General features: G+C 47.3%; 1 protein-coding gene across 1 annotated transcript; it reads left to right on the top strand.

Moving 5' to 3' along the window:
* Positions 1 to 2,447: 2,447 nt before the first annotated feature.
* Positions 2,448 to 9,469, top strand: LOC126004748 (nucleoside diphosphate kinase A). Its single transcript, XM_049771023.1, has 5 exons — positions 2,448 to 2,542; positions 4,497 to 4,626; positions 6,692 to 6,793; positions 7,997 to 8,109; positions 9,175 to 9,469. Exons 2-5 carry the CDS (start codon positions 4,501 to 4,503, stop codon positions 9,290 to 9,292), a joined length of 459 nt encoding a protein of 152 aa, XP_049626980.1. The 5' UTR covers positions 2,448 to 2,542; positions 4,497 to 4,500; the 3' UTR covers positions 9,293 to 9,469.
* The last annotated feature ends 2,601 nt before the right edge of the window (positions 9,470 to 12,070 follow it).

Here is a 12,070-nt window from a genome sequence, read left to right as displayed (position 1 = left end):
ACATGGATCTGGGAACCATACCCAGGACCACATACCTGAAAAGCAAGTGTTCTGCTGAGTGATATCTCCAGAATGTAATCATTTTCCAATTGGACTGTTTTCTACTGCTGAGAATTCTCTCTTTAAGAGGTGTGTGTGGGGGCCGGGTAGGTGGCGCTGGAGGTAAGGTGTCTGCCTTGCAAGCGCTAGCCAAGGAAGGACCGCGGTTCGATCCCCCGGCCTCCCATATGGTCCCCCCAAGCCAGGGGTGATTTCTGAGCACATAGCCAGGAGTAACCCCTGAGCGTCAAACGGGTGAGGCCCAAAAACCAAAAAAAAAAAAAAAAAAAAAAGAGGTGTGTGTGTGTGTGTGTGTGTGTGTGTCTGAATGATATCAAGTGGTGTTTAAGGTTACTTCCAGTAGTACTTAGTGGAGTATATAGTGCTGAGCAAATGAATTTCAGGAATTCTGCTTACAAACCAGGAGCTCTAGTCTGTTGAGTCATCTCCCTCACAGAGAGCAGTTTTTTTGTTTGTTTGTTTTTGTTTTTGGGTCACACCCGGCCACGCTCAGGAGTTACTCCTGGCTCTATGCTCAGAAATTGCCCACCGCAGGCTTGGGGAACCATATGGGATGCCGGGATCCAAACTACTGTCCTTCTGCATGCAAGGCAAACGCCTTTACCACTGTGCTATCTCTCCAGCCCCGAAAGCAGTTTTTTGATTCCTCCTCCTTTCTCTTTCTTTTCTGTTGGAATTACTAGAAGTCACACACACATGGCTATATGGATGGACATGCAGTTGCAGTGCTCCCCAAGGTCACATTCTTTAGTTGTGGTGCTCACATACTTGTGTGTTCAGAGATCACATTCTCTGTTGTGGCTCCAGGGATTCCAAATGTCAGTGCCACTGGGACTATACTTGGCACATGTGGGACAGTGCCAGGGATAGAATTCCCTCATGCCTGCAAGGCAGGTTGTCACTGAGATATCCCTGGGTCCTTTGAGATTTGTTCTAAATAATAGATAAAAAAAAATTTAAAAGATAGATTAAAAATATTTTCTAATGTATGAAAATAAAAACATATTTATTTACATATGTTCTAAATACAGACCTTTATTTAGATAGGCCAATATCTAAGTATAGGGTACTTGTATTTCAAATATTTGCTTTTCAAACATTGTTTCCACTCTGTAGCTTGGTTTTTGTTTTGTTTGGAGCCATACTTGGGGTACAGGGATCATTTGTGACAATACTTGTGGGAAAACATGTGGTGCTAGGGATGGAACCCTGATCATCTGCATGTAAAAGAAGTATCCTATTCCACTCATTACTCATCTCTATATTATTAATTTTGTTTTTGTCTTGAGGTCATACCTAGTGATGTTCAGGGGCTACTTCTGGCTCTACACTCAAGGAATTATTCCTGGCATTGTTCAGTATCTTATGTGGTATCAGAGATTAAACTCTGATCTTCTTCATCTAATTTAAGCATCCTACTTGCAGTACTATCTCTCTGGTTACTATTGCATCATTTAAAAAGACTTGAGACATGTAACAGCCAGGGATGAGGCACAGATGATGTGCATGTCTTGCATATGTGATGCTTGGATTGGATCCCTCACACCAAGATAGAAAAGAGGCATACTTGACAATGGGCATAGAAAACCATGAGATTCAGGTGTGCAGCATGTCTTGGATTTGTGTTATTGCCAAATGACCAAAATGTGTCCGGATAACCATTATCACATAGTCCTATGCTGTGTTGGGGAATATGGGGGTGGGGTGGAATGCAAATCTCCAGTCTGAACTATTTGCTTTGTCTTAACAGCTTTTCCCACCCTTGATTCTGCTTTTGGGCTACAACTGTCCATACTCAGGACTTTTTCCCCTGGTCTGCTGCACTCTTGGCGGTGCTCAGGGAAACCACATGGGACACCAGAGATCAAACCTGCGTCGACCTGGTACAAGGCAAACAAACATCTAACCTGCTGCTGATCTGTCATTCTAACTCCACTTTATAGCCCTTTCAAAAAGGAGCGACAGTCCATATAAAACTCGTGCATTTATTTATTCCTGGCTTTGCCTCATTCCCAAACCCATCAGAAGTCCCAAGAGTTTACTGCTCCAGGTCTCAAGTAGGCACTTAAATAATTCACAGTTTAGATCAGCAGGAAGACGCTCAGTGTAAACCAAGACGGCTTGTTGATTTCAGGCCGGGCCTACCATCCAGCCTCCCGCGGAGTGTGAGCGCCCCCTATCGCGAGAGCTTCCGATCCCGCGCAAAAGACCGGAAGTGAATCACCAGGCTCTGAAACAACCAAAATGGCGGCCAGCCGGAAGCGGCGCCAAAGGTCGCGCCGGAAGTTCAACGTCGGAAAATTGCTCCCTTTAAAGACACCCGACTCCCATCCCATGCGGCTGCGTGGTGTGCTGTCCAAATAGGCTCCCCGGAAGCCGCGCGGGGCGAAAGTGAGTTCCGCTCGAAGGACGGGCCGGCAGCCACGTGGAGCCGCTGAGCATTTCCGGTGCCGGTGGAAGCAGCGCAGCAGCTTGTGGAAGGGTAAGAAGGGGAGAAAGAGAGAAATGGGGTTCGGGGATGGGGACGATCGCCGCGTCGACGGGACGCTCAGACGGGACGGGTGGAAGGATGTCGGTCGCAGTTGCCAACTGCCCCCGCCTGCTGCCCGCCACGCGGTCTCGCCTCGCCTGATTGGGGAGGCATCCGTGTCCATCAGCGCGTGGACCCCGGTCCCCCTGGATCTCGGCCCGCCCAGTGCTCAATGAATGAAAGATCGGGGAGATCGGGGTGGATCTGGGGGGCTTTATATGCATATGTCAATTTATGTTGCATATTTTCCCCCTCCCCAATCATAGGGACGTTTTTAGACCTTTAGGCCCATTTTTTCTTCTGGGAAATGCTGGTTTCAGGGGTGCCCTGCCAGGCCTGGGGCTTTGTCATCTTGGAGGGTTGCGATGCTGATATTGAAGCACGCTTTTTTTTGGGGGGGGGTGCATACTCAGCAGCGCTCAGGGGTTCCTTCTGGCTCTGCGCTCAGAAGTCCTTCCTGGCAGGCTTGGGGGACCTTATGGGATGCTAGGATTCGAACCACCGTCCTTCTGCATGCTAGGAAAACGCACTATCTCCATGCTAGCTCTCCGGCCCCAGAGCACGCTTAACTGAGTGTGATTGCTGGGTATCAGGGATTAGAGCAGGAATCAGCTCCCCCTTTTCCCACCGTCTACAAGGCCACACTAGTGGGGATATGCCAGTTCCCCACTCAGGTGCTGCAGTGACAGGGCACCTTGCAGAGGGACTTGGTGCTTCACGCCCCAAAAGGCCTTGTCCCACCGGGTGTGGCCACCGCGTGTTTGTTACCTTGCCGAAAGGGACCTCTTAGGCCTCTCCCTAAAACTGCTAGCTTTAGTTCTCTCCCCCCCCCCCCCCAATGCAGCTTTGGCAGGTGGAACTGTTCATTACTTCTTAGGGTGGTACTTAATTGCATTGGGGAGTCTGCATTCGAGCTCATCAGGTTCCATGGCTCCCGATCCTTTCAAATGTAATTTGGAAAGTGAAGGGATTGGGATAAAATAAGCTTTCAAACCTCTTCCAGTCCTAATGCTGTGTCTGTGGCAGTAGGTAGCACTGTTCCTTATTACCCTGTGTTAGACCTTCTTGGAACCTTATTTTGTGTAATTCCTTCACCAGGATATTTGAGAAAGATTAGTCTTTGGTTTGGGAGGGATGGGTGGTCATACCTTTGTGTGTGACCTGTGCTGTGCTCAGGGATTAACTCGTGGCACTGCTTCAGAGACCATCTGTGACACTGCATAGCAAACCCCTAGTCCAGCTGCGTGCAAGATATAGTACCATACCCACTGTATACTCTCGCATTAAAAGAAAAAGATCCCGGGGTCCGGAGAGGTGGCCCAGCAGTAGGGAGTTTGCCTTGCATGCGGACGGACCACAGTTTTATTCCCCTGCATCCCATATGGTCCCCCAACCCAGGAGCGATTTCTGAGCACATAGCCAGGAATAATCCCTGAATGTCACCGGGTGTGGCCCCCCCTAAAAAAAAATCCCTTAAATTCCTTTATATTATTGGGTCTGTGCTTAAGAAAAGGCTGTAACATCAAATGGAGTATAAATTATAGTTCCTGCTTTTGGACACATACCCAGTATTAAGTTGATAGAGAACTCCAGCAGGAATTTTTTTTTTTTTTAGGGGGCATCTTTACATTCATTGGTGTTGGAGGAGGGAACCCCTTTCTGTATGATTTGGACTGGGGCTCGCTTCCCGGGTGTTGGTGGGAGGGAATCAAACTTGCTGCTCTGCCTGGAAAACTTGCACCCCTACCTGGCCTTTTGAGCCATCTCCCTCACCCTAGGAATTTGGTTTTTCCTATTAGACTGGCAGCTGACCTCACAGATTTTAATCAGTTTATGGGGTAATCCTCTTAGAGGGATGAGGATACAGTGTATTCAGTTTGTTTCTTCCCCACCTGATTGTCCCCAGGACCATGGCCAACTCAGAGCGAACCTTCATTGCCATCAAGCCTGATGGGGTCCAGCGCCGGCTTGTGGGAGAGATCATCAAGCGTTTTGAGCAGAAGGGATTCCGCCTTGTTGGTATGAAGTTCATCCAGGTAAGAAGATGTCAGCAGCCTTCCTCTTTGTCACTTTTGTTACCTTGTCACCTGTTGCATTAAATAATTAATGATGGTGGTGGATAGAGATGGAGAAGGATGGATGGAGGGATTTTTCTCTGCTATTCCAGGCCACGTGGCTTCGCAATCCCCATTCAGCTGGTGGGTCCCAGGAATCAGACTCATCCAGAGACAGGCATCAGGAAGCATCAGCTTTATTCATGCCCTATTCACCACATGTGTGTGGCCTATATCATAACCTTTCAAGCACAGCCATTCTTCGCTAGCCCTGCATCTTAACTCCTTTCAGCCATCTTCCCTTTCACCTCCATGCTGGCCAAAGACCAAAAGGGCAGAGACCCAAAAAAGGGCCGAATCCCCTGGGTCAAAGGCTTTATTTACCTTTTCCAAGACCCCTCCCAGGAATGGGTGGGGTCTTGCAGGTAAGGTCAAGTTACCTAGGGAGAAAGGGTGTGGGATGAGGCTTCAGTAACCTTTTTAGTGGTAGAGGGGAACATAAGGGTTTAAACCTCTATGTCTAACCCTCCATGCTGTTAGCTTTCCCAATGTGGGATGAACTCAGATAATCTGGAAACTGGAAACTCCTGGTGACTAAAGGTTGTTGTTGACTGTTGAACCATCAATTCCAGCAATATGGGACTTGCATAAATAGCTATTTTCCCCCTCAGCAAAGCATAGTCCTTGATTACTAGAAATTCTGATTTCCAACTCTGTACATACTTTTTTGGGGGCATATTTTTTTGTTTTATTTTGCAGGAATTGGGGGCCAAGCCTGACAGTCCAGGTCTTACTTCTATCTCTACAATTAGGATTCACTCCCTGTAGATTTGTGGGGACCAGGACCATAAGAGGTGATAGGGTTAAAACCCACATTATTATCTATTAAGCCACTCCACACACCCCTTACTGTTTTTTTTATTTAGAATATGTGTGTGGTAGACCTGAGTGATAGTACAATGGATAGGATGCTATCTGTTTGGTAGACTACTGAAGATTATCAGCACCAACTAATAGAACTGTATGAACTTAAAAGAACTTTCTGCTCAGAAGGCTGAGATTGGGAGTTCACTCACCCCTACAAATCTCCCAGTTCTGTTTTTTTGTCTCTGGATTTTGGGCCATACTTGGTGGTGCTTAGGGGTTACTCTAATTTCTGGCAGGCTCAGATGACCATATGGATGCTGGGGATAGAACTTGGGTCAGCCACATGTATAAGGCAAATTTCTTTCCTGCTGGACTGTTGTTCTGGCCCCAGGACAGCATGTTCTGAGCATGCTTTTCCGCAGTCCCACTCTGTGCATGGTTCATTGAAGGACACCGTAGCCTCACGCTGAAGTGTAAAAATGAAGGGACCATGCTAGAGCCTTTACTAGCTTCTAGATGTAGAGGAGCAGCTGGATAGGGATTTCCAAGAAATTGGTTGCTCTCTGACTAACTGGATCTATCCCTGTATAACAGTGTAGCTGTGAAAGATTCTAATTCATATTTTAGCATAATGAAAAAAAATGGGGTGGGGGAGGCTCTATTTTGTATGTAGGAACCATACCTAGTGGTGTTTGGGTCTGCCTAGGCAGTGCTGGTGATAGAACCCGAGGCTCCCAAAATGTGCTTATCCTTTTGAATCAGCTCCCCAGCCCCAAGAGATGATTCATTTTGGATGATTTAAATTATATAGTCACCACCCAGGGACCTTTAATTATCCTCTGAGTAAGTGTCTGATATGCCTAAGAAATGGTTTGTTTTACTTCTCATTGAATTGTGGGGCTTTCTCCCTGGCTTCTGTTTAACCCTTAAATTGGTTGTTTCTGCCACAGTTGGAAATTCACTGTTCCAAATAGCAAGCAAGGCTAATCTGGGGAACTTGGTACCCACGGGAAGTCATGTGGGCCCTGGTCACTGCTCCTGGCTGGTTGTATTGCAAAGGACCAGGTTACATCCTAACAGCATTGGCAAACTTGATATTTTTAACAGCAGGAGTGGGAAATTGGTAACTGGTTCTCAGATCATTTGGGGACCCCTTCTTATTTTTTCCCTTGGTAACTAGGCTTCTGAAGACCTCCTCAAGGAACACTACATTGACTTGAAGGACCGCCCGTTTTTTAGTGGCCTGGTGAAGTACATGAACTCTGGACCAGTGGTTGCCATGGTGAGTGTGGTGATGGGGTGGGAGCGAGAAGGGGCATGTGAATGCCTCTGTTAGAAGACTGGAGTGAGGGGGCCGGAGAGATAGCATGGAGGTAAGGCGTTTGCCTCTCATGCAGGAGGTCATCGGTTCGAATCCCGGCGTCCCATATATGGTCCTCCCGTGCCTGCCAGGAGCAATTTCTGAGCCTGGAGCCAGGAATAACCCCTGAGCACTGCCGGGTGTGACCCAAAAAAAACCACAAAAAAAAAAAAAAAAAAGAAGACTGGAGTGAATATTGCACTTTCTGATTCCACTGCTGGGTCTTCATTGATGGGGGAAGAGGGGTGCATCATTAGTATGGGTGCTGCCTCCTGGATCAGCACACAGCGAAAGGCAGTTGCTAAATTTCCAGCTGGGAGTGGCCAAGAGGCCTGGTTTGTTGTCAGTTCCTGGAGGGCAGGAACAAAGTTTTGTTTGTTTTGTGGCGACATTTGGGAACACTTAGGGGTTTCCCTCTGATTCTGCATTCAGGAATCACTCCTGGTATGGTCAGGAGATCATATGAGATGCTAGAGATTGAACTCAGCTGGCTGCATGCAAAGCTAACACCCTAGGAGCTGTTTCTTTACAGCAGTTCTCCAAGTCTATGTTGTTGTTCTTTTGTACCAGAAAAAAAAAAAAGGCAAAATAGACCTGTCAGTTGATATGATGAGTGACAATACTGATATGAAATCATATGATGTGACAAGTGACTGGTTGAGGAGTAGGATTTTAAAACTGGGATTTGAGAAGTAGCACCAGGCAGGAGTAAAATCACAACGAACATTTTCAGCATTGGAAACAGCATGTGGAAAGACCCTAGGGTGGGACTTCAGGAAGTCAGGAGTGATTGAGGCTGGTGGGTGTAAGGGGTAGTCAGAGGAGCTGAGTTCAAAAGGGGGCTAAATGTAGGAATTCATTCAGTGCTAAGTTGGCTGCTTATTCTAGGTTGGTTAAAATAACTCTGAAAGGTTTATCCTCAGCCTTTAATTAATTATTTTATTTAAATTGGGGTGAGGTTGGGGCCATACCCAACGGAGTTCAGGGCCTACTCCTGGCTCTGCACTCAGGAATATTAGGTGCTCTATATTTGTGGTGTCCTCTCTGTTTTTATTTTTTCTTTCTTTCTTGAATGTTTTCCAGCATTTCTTACTATGATTGTTTTTTTCTGTTTTGTTCTTTAAGGTCTGGGAGGGGCTGAATGTTGTGAAGACAGGCCGAGTGATGCTCGGAGAGACCAACCCAGCAGACTCCAAACCTGGGACCATCCGTGGGGATTTCTGCATCCAAGTTGGCAGGTGAGAGTTGGTACTTTTTTTCTTTCTAGGGGCTAGGGGTGAATGCAGTGCTGTGGACCTTGTTATGTCAGAGTTTGACCCTTGGCATGCAAGGCTTGTGCGTGAGCCCCTTGAGTCATCTCCCTAGGATTGAGAATTGGTGCTCTTTTTTTCCCTTTTTGGTTTTTGGTTTCTATGTCTGGTGGTTCTCATGGCTTACACCTAGCTCTGCTCTCAGAATCATTCCTTGTACCAGGGGAATGTAAGAGGTTCCAGGGACCTAACTGGCGATGGCAGTGTTGAAGACAAGCCACTTTACTCTCCCTATTATTGTTTTATCCCTGAGAGTTGGTGCTTTTATCCCCTTCTCCCCCCTTTTAAAATCTGATTTCACTGCTACAAGAATCTGGATTTCTGAGTCTGGACTTATGCAGATCTAATTTTTTGTTTTGAGGCCATACCCTGCAGAGTTCAAGATTTACAACCCAGCTCAGTGCTGGGGTTCCAGGCAGTGCTTGGGTGCTCATGCAATGCTCGGGATCAAACTGTGACCTCTGATATGCGATCAGGCTCTCTATCCAGTTGTTCTCTTTCTGGCCTGGAGATCTGTTTGAGTCAGATGGCCTTGTTTTCCTTCTTTTCTTCAATTTGCTTTTTCATGGACCCTGTCTTTGTTATCATTGAGGGGACCTATGACTCTTGAGAAGAGCCAGAGTCCTTTCTAAGGGTTCTTGCTTTTCTTTTGTTGTTTGGGTAACACCTGGTGGCATGCAGGGGTTATTCCTGGCTCTGTGCTCAGAAATTGCTCCTGGCAGGCTCAGGGGACCATATGGGATATTAGGGATTGAACCTGGGTCCCTCCCGGTCAACTGTGTGCAAGACAAACGCCTTCCACTGTGCTATCACTCCGGCTCCAGGGTTCTTGCTTCTATTGCTGTTGGTAGGACAGCTGGAGGTACAGAGCTGTATTTGCATCCTGGAGCTCTCTCTGTCTGGTGTGGTAACTCAAGGCCTTTGGGCACTTGGAGCACAGGCTTTGGGCAGTGGAAACTGGTTGTGTTCACATGGCCTTGTTTTACTCTCCAGGAACATCATCCATGGCAGCGACTCTGTGGAGAGTGCAGAAAAGGAGATTGGCCTGTGGTTTAGCCCTGAGGAGCTGATCAGCTACAAGAGCTGTGCCCAGAACTGGATCTATGAATGAACTGGAAAGGATTCTGGTTTGCTTCATCGTTTCTTCTGGTCCCAGACAGGGACGTGGCCGTAGCGATTCTAGTCATCTCTGAGAACTTCCCAACATTCCAGAGGAAAATTCTGGGAGCCAGGAGTGCTCCTAGTACAGTGTTACGTGCTGCTATTTAATTAAAGTCTTTCATTCTAATGGAGAAGTCACTGCTTCTATTACTTTTTTTAAAATCATTTTATTGTCATGAGATTGGTATCACATGCTTGGTCATGTCGTGGTTTGCCAGTGTGTGCACTGGCAATGACATGATTCTGTGTTCTTACTTAGTGAGAGGTGAGGCAGGGTTGGGGTCATCATGATGCCTCAGACATCCCTTTCTCCTATTGTTTTGTATCCTTTCCCTCTTATTCATGTGCTGCTCTGGATAATTGGTAGTTGGAAACTTTATTGGCAAATGAAACAAATTAGGAAGGACATTCATGAGCACAGGCTAGAGAACCGTTTCAAGAGAGGAAGGGAGTCCGGGGTCTTTTTTAATGCACAACAGAGTGACATCACAGCTTATACATATGCCAGTAGTTTGTCAGGAAACTCATCCATATTCATGGTAAGAGCTGTGAGCATGTGCAGTGGAATATATTACATGGACAGAAAATGGTGAAGAGCATCTGACAGAGAGTACAGCCAGAAAGGTGTTTAGCTTGTATAGAGTAGGTCCTGGTTCAATCCCTGGCACTTTATAATTTCCCAAACCCACCAGGAGTGATCCCTGTGTGCAGAGGTAGGCGTAAGTCTTGAACACACCTATTTAGAAGGCCTTCACACTAAAAGAAACAAGAAAATGGTGAAGGGGCTGGAGCGGTGGTGCAAGCGGTAGGGTGTTTGCTTTGCACGTGCTAACCTAGGACAGACCATGGTTTGATCCCCCTGGAGTCCCATATAGTCCCCTAAGCCAGGAGAGAATTCTGAGCACATAGCCAAGAGTACTCCTGAGTGTCACCATTGTGGCCCAAAAAGCAAAAAAAGAAAAAACCTAACTAAATAAATTGGGTTGTGGATTTTAGGTTGGTGATGAAATTCAAGGAGACTTAAGAGATTGAAATGGGGGCCCGGAGATATAGCACAGCGGCGTTTGCCTTGCAAGCAGCCGATCCGGGACCAAAGGTGGTTGGTTCGAATCCGGTGTCCCATATGGTCCCCCGTGCCTGCCAGGAGCTATTTCTGAGCAGACAGCCAGGAGGAACCCCTGAGCACCGCCGGGTGTGGCCCAAAAACCAAAAAAAAAGAGAGATTGAAATGGTTCTGATGGTACATGCTAGCCAGGATCCTGGGTTCCTCAGCTGTGCAAGTGTTTAAGATCTTAAAAGTCCTTTTTGGGACCAGAGATAATAGAATGCAATAGACAGCTTTTCCCAAATAAAGGTTATACCATCCAAACTACAAACCTCAAGCTAGTTTATTTCAGCTTTTCCTAACCCCAGAGTCCTTAACTTTCCAGAGAATGGGATTAGCTGCACAAAGCTTTGACATGGAACATGGATGTATGAAGAGAAATAGATGTATGCCTTCTCAGTTAATGGATCTTTCCAGGAGAGGAGAGTAGATGTGTGTGCTCCTCACTCCCCGAGGTGCTCTTTGACGGGAAAGTGAGAATCTGAGAATTCCTGGGTCTCCAAGAATTTGATATAATGTGATATTTGCTACCTGCAGGAAAGAAGCCCAAATGGGTCTGTGCTTGGGGCTAAAGCTAAAGCCCAGGGAGCAGGGAATGTTTCCTGCTCTGGGGCTAGTGAGGATTGTCACTCGGATGCTGAGAGTTTGGGAACTTAAATGGGTAGCTGGAGGCCTATGCTGGCAGCTGACTACAGCGCCAGGTTCTGAATGCAGTGCCAGGGCCAGAGGGCCATGGCACATGTTTTTATGCTCGCTGTACTTAGGGGTAGACAGGAGCTCAGTCTGCCTTGGGACAGGTGCTGGTGGAACCTGGGTCCAGAACAAGGACACTCCAGGCCAGAGAACCTCTAGGGCTGGGGGGTGGCCTGAGTCTCAGCAGAGAATCTTGAATGTGGTCAAGGGTGTGTCTCAGGCTGAGCTGGGGAAGTTGAGCACATGGTGAAGGGCGGGGCAGTGGTGGGCAGAGATTATTAGTGTGGGAAGGAAGGCGACAGTTAATGAGAAGTGGAGATGAGGCATTGAGGGAGAAGGGGTATCTTCCTCAAGGGTGAGACAGCTTTACTGCAACAATTTGGTAGGCTGAAACCCAGCAGTGTTCACTCTTGTTTTTGGGCCACATCAAGCTGTGCTCAGGGGTTACTCCTGGCTCTGTGGTCAGAAATCACTCCTGGCAGGCACTGGGACCATATGGGACACCGGTATTCGAACTCAGGTCCATCCTGGGTGCAAGGCAAATACCCTTCCGCTGTGCTATCTCTTGGCCCCAAAGTCACTCTTGATAGTGTGTGTGGGGACCATATGCAGTAGTGGCTGCATGGCTGCATTCAAAACAAGAATTACTCTCACCACCCACTCTAGTTACAAGAAGAGTTTTTCTTTTTTCTTTTTTTTTGTTTTTGGGCCACACCCGGCAGCGCTCAGGGGTTACTCCTGGCTGTCTGCTCAGAAATAGCTCCTGGCAGGCACGGGAGACCATATGGGACACCGGGATTCGAACCATCCACCTTTGGTCTTGGATCGGCTGCTTGCAAGGCAAACACCACTGTGCTATCTCTCCAGGCCCGAAGAGTTTTTCTTTTAAAGTTTTGGTGGAGGTGGTCACACCCAGCTGTGCTCAGGGAT

This window comes from Suncus etruscus, chromosome 1 (genome assembly GCF_024139225.1).
Source record: "Suncus etruscus isolate mSunEtr1 chromosome 1, mSunEtr1.pri.cur, whole genome shotgun sequence".
In the NCBI taxonomy this organism is placed as follows: domain Eukaryota; kingdom Metazoa; phylum Chordata; class Mammalia; order Eulipotyphla; family Soricidae; genus Suncus; species Suncus etruscus.
Note: the sequence above shows the minus strand (reverse complement) of the source record. Positions and strands in the feature narration are given on the sequence as shown.